The sequence below is a fragment of the Zootoca vivipara genome, chromosome 2, assembly GCF_963506605.1.
Source record: "Zootoca vivipara chromosome 2, rZooViv1.1, whole genome shotgun sequence".
In the NCBI taxonomy this organism is placed as follows: Eukaryota; Metazoa; Chordata; class Lepidosauria; order Squamata; family Lacertidae; genus Zootoca; species Zootoca vivipara.
This window is the reverse complement of record NC_083277.1, coordinates 111530887-111547301: the sequence shown is the minus strand read 5'-3', so window position 1 is coordinate 111547301 and position 16415 is coordinate 111530887. Positions and strand designations below refer to the sequence as shown.

Sequence of the window (16415 nt, the reverse complement as noted above, 5' to 3'; positions counted from 1 at the left end):
GAACCCCTTCTCTAAGTCTTACCAACAGGGATCAACTGTTGTTTTTGCTGCTGCTGCTGCTGCAGCCATGCTCACAAAGCTCTAACTCAAACTACTGAGGATGGAAATCAAGTCACAGGCTGCCCTGTGTTGTTCTTGGTTGTCACCTATGCAATCAACAGTGAGAAAACTACCAACGTTGGACAAACCTTGCCAGGGATTGGGGTGGGAAGGAAACGGGAAAACTGAAAAAGTCCTGCTAATCCATTAGTATAAAATAGGGTTGATTTAATCTGTCAGATTAAATCAAATAAACAAGGAATATTCAGTGTTATGTTGGAGGGGATCCCAGGAAACAGGGAATTATGTTCACCTGTGGTGGGGGTGTAAATACGGTATGTACAATTTATTGGGCAAAGGGTGTTTAAGGTGATAACAGAAATCACTGGGCTGAAGCTGACCGAAAGTCCAGAGGTAGCATTATCATCAATTTACGGTGGGGTGGAAGGTTCAGCAGGCTACGAAGGACTTGCTTGCAGATTTATTGGCAGCTGCACGAATTATTATAGCTAGGAAGTGGAAGGGGCAAGCAGAATATAAAATGGAAGGATGGTATAAAGAGGTGTGGGATACAGCTATTAATGATAAATTAACACCTGCCATTAAGGTAAGATGGGGAATATGCAGGAGAAATGATTTTGAGGAGATATGGAGGGTGTTTGTAGAATTTGTACAGTTAAAACAGAAAGGGGTCAAACCATTGCAAGAGGCGTTGAAATTTTGGGAGGCTGAATAGTTGCAATGGAATGGTCTTGGTGGTGGGGTGCACATCTTTATTCTTATTTATTTTTTATTATTACTTTGTCAATAAAAAATTATAAAAAGAAAAATAAAGTGGGGCTGCTGGCTGAATAACACAAATTTGTGGTCAATTTGTGGTACGTTTCTGAGCACAATTCAAAGTGTTGGTGCTGACCTTTAAAGCCCTAAACGGCCTCGGTCCAGTATACCTGAAGGAGCGTCTCTTCCCCCATCGTTCTGCCCGGACACTGAGGTCCAGCGCCGAGGGCCTTCTGGCGGTTCCCTCACTACGAGAAGCCAAGTTACAGGGAACCAGGCAGAGGGCCTTCTCGGTAGTGGCACCCACCCTGTGGAATGCCCTCCCACCAGAGGTCAAAGAGAACAACAACTACCAGACCTTTAGAAGGCATCTCAAGGCAGCCCTGTTTAGGGAAGCTTTTAATGTTTGATGGATTTCTGTATTTTAATATTTTGTTGGAACCCAGCCAGATGGGCGGGGTATAAATAAATTATTATTATTATTATTATTATTATTATTATTATAGCAACTTGCTTTTCAGGTAATGAATTAATTTGGTGGGCAAGACAGCTCTGCATTGTCCATTATCTGTGCCCCATTATCCATACAGAAGCCAACCAGCCTGGCCCTTGGCTCTTCCTGGTACTGAAGGGACAGCACCCTCCATCCACTGAGTGTGGAGCCGACACAGTTCTGCTCTCCAGCGCTTCAACTCCACACGCTCATCTCTGCTTGGTGCAAACTCAGATGCTCTATTGCAGCTGCACCAACACCATGTGAGCACGGCAACAATGCCTGCTGGAGCACAAGGCCTGAACTGGTTGCCTCTCTGCTTGCCGGCACCTCCTCCAATGCTGCTGTCTGTGACACATTGGGAGAAGGCAACTCGGCAAGACAGCCAAGGCCAGCCACCAGGAAGTACCACTGCCTCTGGAGGCACTGGCTCAGGAAAGAATGGGGATGGGTCCCAAAGGACCAGAAAAGACTTTTTATGTATGCAACAACAACCGCACAGATGTTACTAGTGCAGAGAAAGAAAGAAGAAACAATCCCAACCAGGGAAGACTGGCAAAACAAGTTGATGGACTATGCTGAAATGGCAAAACCAGGCACCCCCAAACTTGGCCCTCCAGATGTTTTGGGACTACAACTCTCATCATCCCTAGCTAACAGGACCAGTGGTCAGGGATGATGGGCATTGTAGTCCCAAAACATCTGGAGGGCCAAGTTTGGGGGTGCCTGGGCAAAACAAAATGGAAAGCTCAGGAACCAAGAGGACAAGAACATTAAAAAAAAATGGGAAAAAAATTATAATGTGCTTAGGAGACCATTGCAAGCAGTAGGATTTTAACCTCACTTGTAAGGTAACAAAGACTATGGATAATTCAGATGGACAAAAAATGTGGATAACGGATTGATATGCAGTTGGAAATGTTGACATAAAGACCCATGGAGGGGATGGGGGGAAGTCCGGAAATTCAGAGAAATCTCTTTATATGGTTTTGCAAAAAAAATTGTTATAAATTTGTATTTGTAAAATCAAATAAAAAATTATGCCAAAAAGAGAGAGAGGAAAGAACGGGGATGGTTAGAGTGGGGAAAAGCAATCAGTGCCCCCAGCACCACCCACCTGAGGTGGCAGCCTCACTCAACCTAATGGTAGAGCTGGCCCTGAATTTATGAAAATGTAAATAAATTGAATAGGTACTTACCAGCTGGTTATCCTTGGCTCCCCAGGCTGCATATTGCAGATATGCAGTGTCTGCCTTGGGCACATCGAGGTTGCTGGTCTCCCTGGAAAAGGAAACATGAGACCACTTTCCTGCAGGAGAATTATTTGGGAAGTGCGGCAGGCTGAAAGAGTGCAGTAGGGCCTCTTATGCTAATGCCCGGTCCACTGTTAGCAAGACTATGTGTAATTTGGGGGTGGAGTAAGAGAGACTAAACAAGGGATTAATCTATTAGTTCCTCTCCACGGCTAGAAGGGAATTTTGCAAAAATAACCTAACATATACCGGCATAGATACTTTATAATTGTAACCAACAGCTTCAAATTTTTCATTTTATGGTGTGTGCTTTTAATAAAGTAAAGGTAAAGGGACCCCTGACCATTAGGTCCAGTCGTGACCGACTCTGGGGTTGCGGCGCTCATCGCACGTTATTGGCCGAGGCAGCCGGCGTACAGCTTCCATGTGGCCAGCATGACAAAGCCACTTCTGGTGAACCAGAGCAGCACACGGAAATGCTGTTTACCTTCCCACTGCAGCGGTACCTATTTATCTACTTGCACTCTGATGTGCTTTCAAACTGCTAGGTTGGCAGGAGCTGGGACCGAGCAATGGGAGCTCGCCCTGTCACGGAGATTCGAACCGCCAACCTTCTGATTGGCAAGCCTAGGGTTCAGTGGTATAACCCACAGCGCCACCTGCACCCTGCGTTAATAAAGTAGTGACAAGGAAACTGAGGTTCGACAGCTGTTCTACAACCCCACCCAGCACGGCTAACAGTGAGTGTAATCTAGGGACCCCGCAGCTTCCCTCGTCCTTGAATATATTCATTATTACAAAAAATAATCTAGACTTAAGGACATAAATATGAAGTAAAGTGAAAGTCAACTAACCAGTGCTGAAACCATGGGGTTGGGAACAATGAACCGGAGCAGAAATGTTTGGTGCTGAACAATCAATGACGCAGCCTTTTTTAATTAGAGATCTGGAGGACTAACCCAATGAGGAAAGGCCGGAGGTGTCTGTGTAAATTTAGGAATATATTTCACAAGTTACAAGACTCCAGTGCAGCGAGAACTTCTGGGTAAGAATTAATGTGAAACCCGAGTGTAGGATTACAAGATGTGACAAACCCCTCATGTGGGTTTAGCTTTCCACACACAGTACATGCTGGGAACTCAGCTGTGTGTTCATTGAGTGAAAAATCCTAAGTATGTGATCGCTGAGCACTGTAATCTGCTAATGGATTTCACATTAATCCCTATGCATAGACCGTAATGCCTATTGAGAGATTTCATAATGGCAAACTGGCTCTCAGCCAACAGGAAAGCAGGAAGGGTGTTTTTAAAATAAAAATAAAAAAGATCACTTTATTTAAATGTTCTTTTAACAAGCATAACCAATTACATAATTACTAAGACCACAAAGTATTACAAACAACCGTGTCGTTGTTTTTAAATGTAAAGTGTGTCAGAATGAAGAATATGTGTGTTTATGTTGAAAGCTGCTCTGCCAATCCACAGCAGTAGGATAATAATTGTGACCCAGGGCCCAAAGTTTGTGGACCTCTTTAAGATATAGAAGAGGGGCATATGTGATGGAATAGATCAGGGGTCAGCAAACTTTTTCAGCAGGGGGCCAGTCCACTGTCCCTCAGACCTTGTGGGGGGCCGGACTATATTCAAAAAAAAAAAAAAAATGAACGAATTCCTATGCCCCACAAATAACCCAGAGATGCATTTTAAATAAAAGGACACATTCTACTCATGTAAAAACATGCTGATTCCCAGACTGTCTGCGGGCCGGATTTAGAAGGTGATTGGGCCGCATCCGGCCCCCGGGCCTTAGTTTGGGGACCCCTGGAATAGATGCAAACAACAATACAGCAAATAAAGACCTCGTTCTATTTGAATAAATTTGTCCTATGGTGTGGGTCCAGTTCTTACCTGGTGCCCAGGTTATAGATCAAGTAGCGAGCTGTGAAAGAGTAGCGGAAAACCTACAGACCAGCAGGAAATAAAAGAAAATTGATGTTAGTGTGGAACAGTAGGCACTTCCTGGGACATCAATCCTTCCTTTTTCTACAGCTACTTCTACTAAGGATACCCATGGTGATTGGCTGGACTTGCCTGGCAATCATATGGGAAGAAGTGATGGACAGGTTTTGCCCAAATCTAGATGGCTTTGGAGCTCGAGTGATCCAACAAAATCCAGCACTCTCCAGTCTACCACACCATGTTGGCTCTAAGACCCTTTGGAGCGAAAGGAATCGTTTCCATTTACTCTACCAGGCCTTTTTTTTCTTTTTTGCCTTCACCTAACCAAGCTGATATTGGGTCACATCCACAACATACACTTAAAGCATATTTAGAACTGACGGCTTCCTACAAAGAATTCTGGGAACCTCCGCTTACCCCTTGCGGAGTTACAATTCCTCCCAGCACCCTTAAAGAACTACAACTCTCAGGATTCTTTGAGGCAAGCTGTGTGCATTAAAATGTATGGTGCAGATGTGACCTTGGCTCCACTTCTCGATACCGTGGAAGACCTTGATGCCTTTTAGGTCCGACATCAGCAGGGATATGGGTGGCACTGTGGTCTAAACCACTGAGCCGCTTGGGCTTGCCCATCAGAAGGTCGGCGGTTTGAATCCCCGCGATGGGGTGAACTCCTGTTGCTCTGTCCCCCAGCTTCTGCCAACCTAGCAGTTTGAAAGCACACCAGTGCAAGTACATAAATACGGTAGGTACTGCTGTGGTGGGAAGGTAAACGGCGTTTCCATGCGCTCTGGTTTCCGTTGCGCCAGAAGCGGTTTTGTCATGCTAGCCACATGACTTGGAAAGCTGCCTGTGGACAAATGCTGGCTCCCTCGGCCTGAAAGCAACATGAGCGCCGCAACCACATAGTTGCCTTTGACTGGACTTAACCATCCAGGGGTCCTTTACCTTAGACGTGTGGTCACAGATGCACTCAGATGACACTTGTGGACTGGAAATCCGAGGAGAGGCGTGATTTTCACTTATAATCAAATTGCCATGGGATGGGATGCCTGTTTTCTTTGTCCATGGAGTTTTCTGGGCAGGGATACTGGAGTGGCTAGCAAAGAGTTGAGCTATGGTCTATGCCAGGGGTGGCCAACTCTCAAGAGACTACGATCTACTTACAGAGTTAAAAACTGGCAGTGATCTACCCCTTTTTGGGGGGTTCAGGTCAAAGTTGTTGAGCTTTTGGAGGGAGGAGGGAGGCCCTTTTTTAAGGCATTCAGATCAATGTTGTTCTTAAGCTTTTTTTTTAGGGAGATGGAGAGCGCCATTGGGGGGGTGCAGGGCAAAAAAATTGAGCTTTTCTTAGGGGAGCCAAAGTTGTTGAGCTTCTTTGGGAGGAGCCAGTGATCTACCATTGATCTACCACAGGCATCCAGTGATCTACCGGTAGATCACGATCTACCTGTTGGACGTGCCTGGTCTATGCAAACCCTGAATTTGGGTACCTGCAAGGTGCTTTTGCAAAATATTGATCTAGCACTTCTGCTGCTGCATTAAATTTGGAAGCTCCTGGGTTTTGTAGCTGCCAGTCCTGCTATACTTAGTAGTTCATAGGCTTCTGGCAAGTTCATAGGCTTCTGGCTTTACCCTCCCTTTCTCACAGCTCCCAGAGATGTCGTTCTTGGCTTAGCCCCTCTTACTGGTGCCTTTCCAGGAGTTCATTCTAGCCACCAACAAACTGATGGCTGCTCAAACAGCCCTATAGCCCAGCTGCATCTTTACCAGCCCCACGCTGGGCATCCTATATAATGTCAGGGGTGGGGCATGTAGATGTGGCTTGGCCAACAATGGTCGCACAGTCCACTGGGGAGACCTGGTGGGCCAAATCAAGCCCACAAACCAGAGGTTCCCCACCTATGAGACAGACTACAGCCCCATTAGAAAATTTTGGTGTATTAGCAGGAATGGATAGAGACGCAAGATTAATTTTCCATGGCTGGCATGGAGAACGGTGACTCCGCACTTTTGCACATTTGTATGGTTTATAATTATCCAAGATGGGAACAGGGAAAGGCGGCCAATTTCAACACCAACTGGCCTGTTCAAGATTCTGTTAGTGATAAACCTTGACCGTTTCTGGGGCAGGTGGTGGGTGGATCGATTCCAGCACCTCAGATGTTTGAAGGTTTTGTCATTTTTTTTAATGCATTGGGTGGGGGAATTAACCAGCCTGCAAGCACTTTGGGCCCTTACCTGCTGCACATCGCAAGCCAAAAGCAGGAACTGCAAATCCGGTGACACTTGGAAGCGGGAGGCTTTCAAGAAATGCTGTGGAAGGGCAAGGAAAGAGGGGATGAAAGAAGAATGGGGTTGTTAATGTAATGTAACTGCAGCTATTATTGAGGCCAAGCTTATTTTCTTCTTCATATTGAAGCCTGTCAGGTGCTCAGAGCCCAATAACAGGTGAGCAACCTCAGCTGAGAACAAGCAGGCTAAAGACCAGGAGTCTGGTCTGCTGTGGCAACATAGGAAGCTGCCTTAAACTTAGTCACCTCATTGGTCCATCTAGCTTGGTATTGTCTGCATCTCTTGGTATTGGGTCTCCAGCTGTTTTTGGACTACAATTCCCATCATCCCTGACCACTGGTCCTGCTAGCTAGGGATGATGGGAGTTGTAGTCTAACAACAGCTGGAGACCCAAGTTTGAGAAACCCTGGTCTAACACCAAGAGTGGTGTAGGAGCCCTTCAGATGTTGATGGGGCCCAACTCCCAACAACTCTTCACAGAGGCACAGTCTTAGTTAGTGATTTACTAGAGCCCTGGAGCCACTCTGTCTGCCTTAGCTTTACATAGCAACAACAGCACTATTCCACAGACCACTCCATACACAATCCATACAGCCCTCTCACTAAGCACCATAGAGAGGCTGGCTACTTTTTATAGGGAGAATGTCACAGTGACTTGGCAGTTTGCTGTTAGCAGTTAACAGTTAGCAGGCTTAGGCTTGAATCATTGTGTAGGCCTTGCCTTACTGCTTCTGCTCTTAAGAACCTTTGTCTCATGACACATCCAGCCTTCTCTGTTTGCTAGTACAAGGTCTTTTGTGCGAGTGGATGAGTTGAGCAAAGAGGAACCCAACGCAACAGGGGTACTAGGGGGAACTCACAGTGCAACAGATTGCACAATCTATTGTGCAAGAAAATTACCAGCAACCTGCTTCCACTGACACAAAACATTCCACCGGCAGAAAAAAAGGATTCCGCTAAAAGACTTTAACTTAGTGCTACATTGGATACAACCCATAGTTTGGCTCCAAAGGATCTTAAAGTTTCTCCCAAGCTTCTGTAATCAGCAGTGGATTGCAAGCCACTGTTCTTACCAGATCTCTGTCCTCCACCAAGAGGGTGCTGTTCTTTTGGCCAATGTGCCACTTCATCATGGTCCCTGTGTCGCTTAGCTCCACCAACTCATCATCTGGGCAAAGAAAAAGCAAGCAAGCAGGGTGCCCAAATTAACTTCTCAACCAGCAGTGGGTTTCTGACACTGGCTACTTACACGCCACACTCATTATATACTTTGAGAGGGTTTTTTTGTGTGTGTATAGAACAACTAACAAATGCAAAAATAGTGATAAATGTAATACACAGAAGTTGGCTTCTTCTACAGAAGCACGGGAAAGGGAAGGAAACTGCCTGCGGGTGAGAAAATAAAAGAAACTAGGTGGTTTGCTTTCCAGACCAACTCTAGTCAAACTTCCCCTTCCAAGAAGCCCTCCCATTGCAGAATTCACCTTTGCTTCATCCACTAGGTTTCAACCCCTTTTCCACAGCTAGATGTTGAATCTGTGGGATGGAACACTGGGGCAGACAAGTCACAACAGTTCCTAGAGTGTCCACTAACAGGAACTCACCTGGAGGGACACCTGACTACAGGTCAGTTCCTGTTCCCTCAGACATGCAAATGAGTTGGATTAGACAAAAGCCCTAGCCTGCAATCACTCTCTCTCTTAGCTACTTCCTCCTTCAATGGGAACACATCTCAAGAGAATCTCTAGTTAGCATGGTTCTCACTCTAGGCCTAGAGTGAGACCAAATGGAGTCTTACTTTACTAAGTAGTCTCTAGATGTATATATATTTGTAACTTTTCTAAGCAAGCCTGCCTTTCTGAGATTATGCTGTAACTCAGGATGAAACTGTAAGTAAACTCTATCTTATTTTATAAACACTGTGTTGTGTATTTCTTTTAAGAGGGACAAAGGGGACCTTTGCCAGGAAGTGTAATATTGAACTATAAAGTGTAATATTGTTATAGAGATTCTAGCGAATCTAACGCACATGCTTTGCTGCGCACAAAAGGGGAATGTCACTCTGCTAATATTGGAAGCTTGCTAACACAAGCTTGGATAGGATCTATCTAATAATATATCCTAATCCACATCCCTAACATTCCCATAGAATCCAGACTTTAGAACATTTAAAAAGAAGTGTTGATGTGGTATCTGAGGAGTAAACTACACAGGTTTTTTTTTTGTAAACAGCAGTCAGGTCAGAGCAGCCTCAAAAGTGGCGGGTGGTAAAGAGAAGTTTAATTCTTATTAAATCTCTGAAGGTGTTTTTTGCAGTTGAGGGGAAACTCCCACCGGTGCCAAAGGGCACTTCCCTTGAAATACGAACAGCAGCTTCAGAGAGGATATTTGTTTCGAGACTGCAACAGGGAGAAGGAAACTTCTCCTCCCCACCCAGCTTCCAAGGTCTCCAAGCTACTCAGGTTTCCCTACAGCTGCTATTGCGAACCCCTTTGGGTGCTATGGTGGGGCAAGGCGGGAAAATAAAATAAATACAAATAAATAAAATAATGTCGCATCTAATTTGATCCTGAAACGAGCAAAATACCGTTATAGGTTTCAGGGGGGGATCCCTCTAACCCTAAGAATTTCTAAATGGTAGGATTTTAGTTGTTTGGGATGTGAAGGGAGAAATACAAGCTGTGGAGGAATTCCTGAACTAGCCTATGGGGGGGGGGGGAAATGACCTGGTCAAGCTAGGCCCATTAAGAAACAATACAGGGCCATTGAGGGGCATTGGCAATATAAGAGGACTGTCCTCCACCCTTGCCCTAGGGGTTTGGAAAGTTGCCAGGGTAACTGGGTGTGAGGTGAAGGAAAAGAGAGTTTTTAGCAGGGTGTTCTGGGAACAAGAAGGAAGAAGAAATACTTGGATCCATCTTGGGCAGGCTGGCTGAAGGCTGGCTGCACTGCTGCTATGAGAGACAAACCCCTCTTGAAATGACCATGCTGTAAGATCTGAACTCCCTCCATGCAGACTGAAGGTGTAAATAGGTGAATAAACCACATTTCTTAAAGCTATGACAGTCTCCGTCATGTCTCAATTTCCCAAAGGGGCCACAGACCCTGGGTGAGTGCCTGGAACACCAAGGGCTCTTGCCACCGGGAGGCACCTAACTTTTGTAGAAATGTGTTAAATAATCTAAGGGGCTGCAAGTACTCGGGAACATGGACTGAAGGGCAAGGTTTTCATTGGATCTGGATGTGCCAAATTGATCTTGTAAAATGGTTCAACTTGCGCCTGCGTAGCCAATCAGCATATTTCTCATTCAATACACCTCCATCCCTGGTGACGACGTTTCAGGATGGATTGAGTCATGGAGTCATGATCAGGGCGTTTGTTGACATGTAAAAATATATATGTATCTTGCAATTCTTTAGCAAAACTGTTTTTGAAGACGCTGGACTTCCTGTGAAGTTTGTCAGGGTTTCCCCATGGAGAAGGTCAGAAGAGAACACAAACGTTCATAAGAGCCATTCTTATACTAATCAGGCCATTGATGTGTCTAGCTCAATCTTGTCTATGTCAGACATGGGGAACCTATAGGCTTCCAGTTGTTTCTGGCAGAGGATTTTGGGAGCTGCAGTCCAACAACATTCAGAGGTCCATAGATTCCCCACCAGTGGTGTACATGGACTGGCAGACATTCTCCATGGTTTCGGCAGGGTTTTAAGTTGCCAGGAATTGAACCTGGGATCTTCGACATGCAAAGCGGATGCTCTACAGCCCTGCCCGTGTCCCTAGGTTACCTATATTACCATGCTATTGAATGTCCACTGCCATATGGAACCGTAGAAGAGGTTTTGGGCGTTTCTTAGGCCAAACTGTTGGTTCATAAAAAGACATTGGCTCCTCGTAAAACCACTAGGGTGGAATAAATTCCACCGGGAAGCCTTTAGCCCAAACAAATCGGCTCGAATAAGAACATCTTATTGACATGTCCGCCTTCTAGCACACATCAGAGGAAAACAACTCACCTGTCACCCAATGTAGCTGGGGTTGGTGGAGTTGGAAATCATCACTCTCCAGGTCATCGAGAGTCAGAGGAGTGCGGAAGCCAATTGGGGGTTCTTCTAGATATGGTAAGACAAGGGTGCAGGGTGGATAAAAAGCAATGATTTTTTAAAAAAAATCAAAAAAATCGGATTTTTTTTATTTAAATCGAATTTTTTGATTTAAATTGGATTTTTTTAAATAAAATGCTTTTCGAGGAAAACATATTACCATCCAAAGGTTATTCCATCATGAAATAAAGATTAGTTTTTTAATTTTGTAGTATAAGGTTGTATATGTTTAATTTTGGGGGTAAATAAATTCCATTAATCCATTCACAATGTCATGCTCTTCCAGAGGTTTTTGTAAGATTATTGGGCAGTTTCTCTGCCTACAAGATATTATCACAGGTGCTTGGTTTACTTTTGCAGTTCTCAAAACTGAATTTGACTCAACAGAGATCACATGCCTCTTCTTCACAGCAAAAATGTCATAACATGAACAGAGTTGAGAAAAAGACCTTAATCCTATTGTTCTACAAACCTATGAATACAGAAACAACCCCTTCAGTGCTAAGTTTCAAGAAGTTCAGTGAATAGAAACGAAACAATATTTTTCTGATTGTTTGGAGTGGACAGTATTTAAGTTTTTCATGTGTAGGCTGGGCTGACAGTCTAAGTTTCTTAAAATATATATATTTTGTTTTTGTTTAGCCAAATTAGTTAACAAACATGGATGTTTGTTTAAGCAAATAACATTTGCTGAAATGTTATTGTTTCAGTTGAATAAATCTATTTAAATTGTTATTATTAAGGTAATGATTATTTTTCTCCTTCCTAAGTACAACAGTAAAGTTGTCCAAATATGAATGATTAACCTATTAAACTGGGGATAAAAAAACTAATATGAAAAGTTGTTATTCTAAAAATCTTCATCTACTTGCATATTAAAGTTATACCAGCAAGAATTAGTCTTTATGATTTAAATCAACTATGATTTAAATCAAGCCTTACTGACTAGTGATTTAAATCGTGATTTAAATCGTGATTTAAATCAGTTTGATTTAAATCAAATCCACCCTGCAAGGGTGAACAGCTGGCTAGTAGTGTGCAGTGCCACTCCACTGTGTGCCTGTTCTGGGCAATGTAGAGCACAGACAGGAAACCTGTGGCTCTTCAGGTGTGGTTGGACTACAACTCCCATCATTCCTGACCGCTGGGCTACGCTGGCTGGGGCAGATGGGAACTGGAGGCCAACAACAGCAAGAGCGCCACCAATTCCTCAAGACCTGGAGGCCTTTTATAAGGGCTTCAGCATGCATATTAAACATGCGAGGAAGGCCAAAAGTGGAACGATGCTGCAGAGGCAGGGACAGTCAAATCTGTCCATTTCCGTTTCCAATTTTTCCAGTCTTCCATTGAGTTCTCCACATTTTGCAATTTTGCCTCATATACCCATTTTTCCTAATGTTTGTATTTTCCCTAATATAGTGCACTTCTGTATGGAACATTCACAGATAATTATTATTATTTTATGCCAATCTGACTGGGTTGCCCCAATGGGCCGCACACTTTATCCCCCTAGCCATATGCATTACAGATTTACTGGGCTGGAGAAATGCCTTGCCAACTTCGGAGAAGCGCAGATTTTGAAGGACAGCTGTCTTTCAGTCTGCGTACTATTTCACAACGCACAAATTGGGTAGGCTGGCCTTCAAATGTGAACGGATCTGAATTTCTCTGCGACCTTAGCTACAGGTGCCTAGCAATGTGCTCACTGCCTGCCTGGCTCCCAGACTTTTATAGCCGACACACTTGAGACAGCCAAGCAGAAAAGCAGAGTGAGTGGGTGCAAATCAGCAAAGAGATCGGCATTGCCATGGAGGCAGGGCTGTGCATCTTGGAAGAGTAAAATGAAGGGAAACTGGGCTCACCAGAAAGAGAGCTGCCTCCTGCTTTTATGTACACCTCTGAGTCTCTAGCTACTATCACCAAAGGGTATACTCAATGAAGTATGCACTAATAGCCCATTATGCAAAGGATCGGCAGTGCCTAATTCGACTTGCATTGCACCAGTTTATTCAGATTACATACACAGGTGGCTGGCAGCTGATTTATCTTTTAATGTTTCTCGTTTTTTTTAAAAAAAACAATACCCCGATTATGCTTTTTAACCCCCGGAGGACCAGAAATGCGCCAAAAGTTTCCACTATGCTTAGGGTTGCCATATTTCAAGAAGTAAAAACCTGGACACAAAAAGTTATGCCGTTTTTGCGAAGGTTGCTGAGCTTTTTTTGCAAAAAGTTTGCTGATTTCACCCCAGACACTAATTCCGTGATTGGAATCCCGGACGTGTCCAAGAAAATCTGGGCTTGAGGCAACCCTAACTAAGCTACCGTCCATTAAAGCACCTTGCCCTGCTGGCATCACCTGGAGTGAGCATCAGGATAGCCACAATGATGACCGACGCCAGCATCGCCACTACCAACATTGCGATCCCAATTCCCTTCCAGTTGCGAGGCGGGGAGCTGCTGAACCCCATGTTCTGCGTGAGGAGGGAGAGAAAAGATCCTTGGTTAGTGCAAACCAGCTTGCTTTGTCCCAAGTTAAACGAAGTGGAAGAGGGGTTTCTATTTCCTCTCATGAGTTATGAGTACCTGCTCCAAAAACCATTGATTGTGAAATGGCCAGATAGCATAAACCATGGCACGCTTATGAACCATGGTATGCTTATGAACCATGGTATGCTTATGAACCATGGTACACTTATGAACCATGGTACACTTATGAACAATGGTGCCCAAACCAACAAGGTGGCCTTCAGATGTTTTAAGAGTCCCATCTCCATCACCGTAGACCATTGGGGCTGACATGACGTTAGAGACTTGGAAGTCCAGTAACATATGGAGGGTAGCAGCATGCTGGCCTGGCTTCTTCCAGTGGAGTTAAAAAGACCAGATTCCTAGGTGTAAACTGGATTCATGGAGTAAACTGGCCTTGCTCCCTCCGGTGGAGTCAAAAGGATTCCTAGCTGAAGCCAGGTTGTGGCTAATGTTGCATGCTGAAAGCTTCTAGGCGCCACAGGTGAGAGCTGAGTGCAGGGTAGAGGGGCCAAAGATGGACAAACTACCTCAGAGGGAGCATGACATGTCCCCACCAGAAGTACTGCCCCTCCCCTAACAGACTCCAAAAGACAGCACCACTGATATGCTTATTCGGCAGCAAGACTCCAGGTTTGCAATCATGGCAGGTGTGGCTGTGTGGCCTAATGGAGAAGGCATCTACCGTATATCCATGATGCCTCTTCATAAAAATAAAATAAAATCCCACTGAGTTCTGTGAATACAGGTTGTATGGCCTAAGGCAGTCTGCTCTTCTTCACAAAGATGTTCCTCGGGCTGGGATAGGATTCTAGGCTGGTCATTTATTACTTTTTGCTTCCCCTATAGAAACCAGGAGGTGCTAATTAAAAAAAAAAAGGCTGATAGAGGCTAGCTCTCCTATTGATCTATAAACCCACAGGGCTTTTAAACTAATTGCCTGGCACCATTTCTGTTCTTTTCCTCCCGTTGCTGGTATTTTCAGTCTTAATTAAGAGATCACTTCATTGAGCTGCCAAAGCAGCTTGGATGAGAGCCCGGCAGGATGGGTTCATGGCCCACCCCAAGGCACATCTTTGCTCCTGAAACATTTGGACTCGGAAGCCACAGTTTGGCTCCCCATGCTGCAATGGTGGCGCTACAGCTCTCTTGAGAGCAGTGATTGGTGTTCTCCACAACGGAGACTTTGCAGGCAGCTGTTGCATTTAAAATCCCCCACATTCAAACCTGTCACACCCTGGGCAATTGAGTTTCCAGTCTAAGGCATATCAAGGAATGAACTTTTCCTATAAAGTAGGTGTAGGGAACTAACTTTTGGTCCTCCAGATGTTAAAGGTAAAAGGGCCCCTGACCATCAGGTCCAGTCGTGTCCAACTCTGGGGTTGCGGCGCTCATCTCGCTCTATAGGCCGAGGGAGCCGGCGTTTGTCCGCAAACAGCTTCCGGGTCATGTGGCCAGCATGACAAAGCCGCTTCTGGCCAACCAGAGCAGCACACGGAAACGCCATTTACCTTCCCGCCGGAGCGGTCCCTATTTATCTACTTGCACTTTGATGTGCTTTCGAACTGCTAGGTGGGCAGGAGCTGGGACCAAGCAACGGGAGCTCACCCCGTTGCAGGGATTCGAACCGCCGACCTTCTGATCAACAAGCCTTAGACTCTGTGTTTTAACCCACAGTGCTACCTGGGTCCCTCCAGATGTTACTGAACTACAATTTCCATAACCCCTGGCCATTGGCCATACCTGCTGGGGCTGATAAGAGTTATAGCTCAGCAACATCTGGAGGCAACAGGTTCCCCCACAACTGCTATAAAGGATGTTCCTGACCTCATCCTTGTATTGGAAAATCCGAGAGTTAGCTGGTTTCACTATAAAGCAGGGACCATGAACCCGTTGCCCTCCAGATGTTGTGGTCCTCTAGATGTCATCCAACCCCCCCCATCACCCCTGGCTATTGGCAATGTTGCTTGGGGCTGATGGAAGCTGCAGTCCAGCCACAGCTGGAGGGTACAAAGTTCTCCACCACTGCAGGACAGAATCTAAGTACCGGACGAGGGCAGCTCCAGGTTGTGGGTGCGATTTAACCAAAGCAGCCTGGGCGCCTCTATCACATCTGCCAACTACTGCCAAGAGCAGGATCCCATGGCATATCTGAACTGGTTCATTGCCCCTGCCCTACAGAACCTCGGTAGAGAAACACTCTGCATATGCTCAAGACATCTAATAAGAAGCAGGACTTCAGTTAATACTGGCGGGCAGATACCGCTGGCGAGACAGTCTCCATTTGTGGTAGCGCCACAACGAGTTAGGTGTCAGGGAAATGGTCAATAAATAAGATAAATTCAAGCCAGTGATGTCATGGGTCCACACTGGTCACTTTTAGTCATTGCATGGGCACGATTTAGTGGTGTCTGTGCCATATAACCTGGGCTAATTCTCCTCCTCTTTCACTGTTACTTGTCAGCCTTGTGTGCATGAAATTACTCTTCAGTCACCCTACCTGGGTAAGCTGCCCCTACATGTAGTAAATTCACTCACCATGGAAAGGGTTACGCAAAACCTCTCTCTCTCCGATTTCCTAGTTTATAGCCTGTTGAGAAGTTTGTTGATGATTTAAAGGTGGGAAAGCGTTCAAAAACATAGATACGTCCTGCAGCCTGATGCAGTGTAGTCCAGGATTCTACCATCTTAGTCTTATAACTTCATTCTGCAGACCGTATAATCACCTCAGAGCTGCTCAAGTATTCCTCACTAGAGAGCATCCTAAGTCCGCCCCCCCCTCCCAAAGCAAAGAGAGAGCAGCTGCCCCTTATCTAGAATTCTCAGTGTTAAATGTACCCCTTTAAATGATGCCTTGAATAGAAAAAAAGGAAAGGGGTGGGGAGGGAGATACCTGTATAGATGAGTGAGGAAAACACCAGCAATTCTGCAGAGCACCTAACAGGTCTCATAATACCAAACAGAT

General features: G+C 45.1%; 1 protein-coding gene across 10 annotated transcripts in view; it reads right to left on the bottom strand.

Moving 5' to 3' along the window:
* The window catches only part of LOC118079527 (inactive dipeptidyl peptidase 10-like), a 45612-nt gene that overhangs the window by 26935 nt on the left and 2262 nt on the right, over positions 1 to 16415 (bottom strand). For 6 of the 10 annotated variants that reach the window (XR_009557221.1, XR_009557222.1, XR_009557223.1 and 3 more), the window contains exons 1-6: positions 13281 to 13498; positions 10836 to 10931; positions 7892 to 7986; positions 6765 to 6839; positions 4473 to 4525; positions 2512 to 2593 (exon numbers count right to left, since the gene is read on the bottom strand). Coding sequence is in view for 7 of the 10 variants with exons in the window: in XM_060272042.1 (XP_060128025.1) it covers positions 2512 to 2593; positions 4473 to 4525; positions 6765 to 6839; positions 7892 to 7986; positions 10836 to 10931; positions 13281 to 13494 (615 nt within the window). In the remaining 3 variants the exon portion in view is untranslated. The other 4 variants (XM_060272045.1, XM_060272044.1, XM_060272048.1 and 1 more) reach the window with 4 other exon arrangements.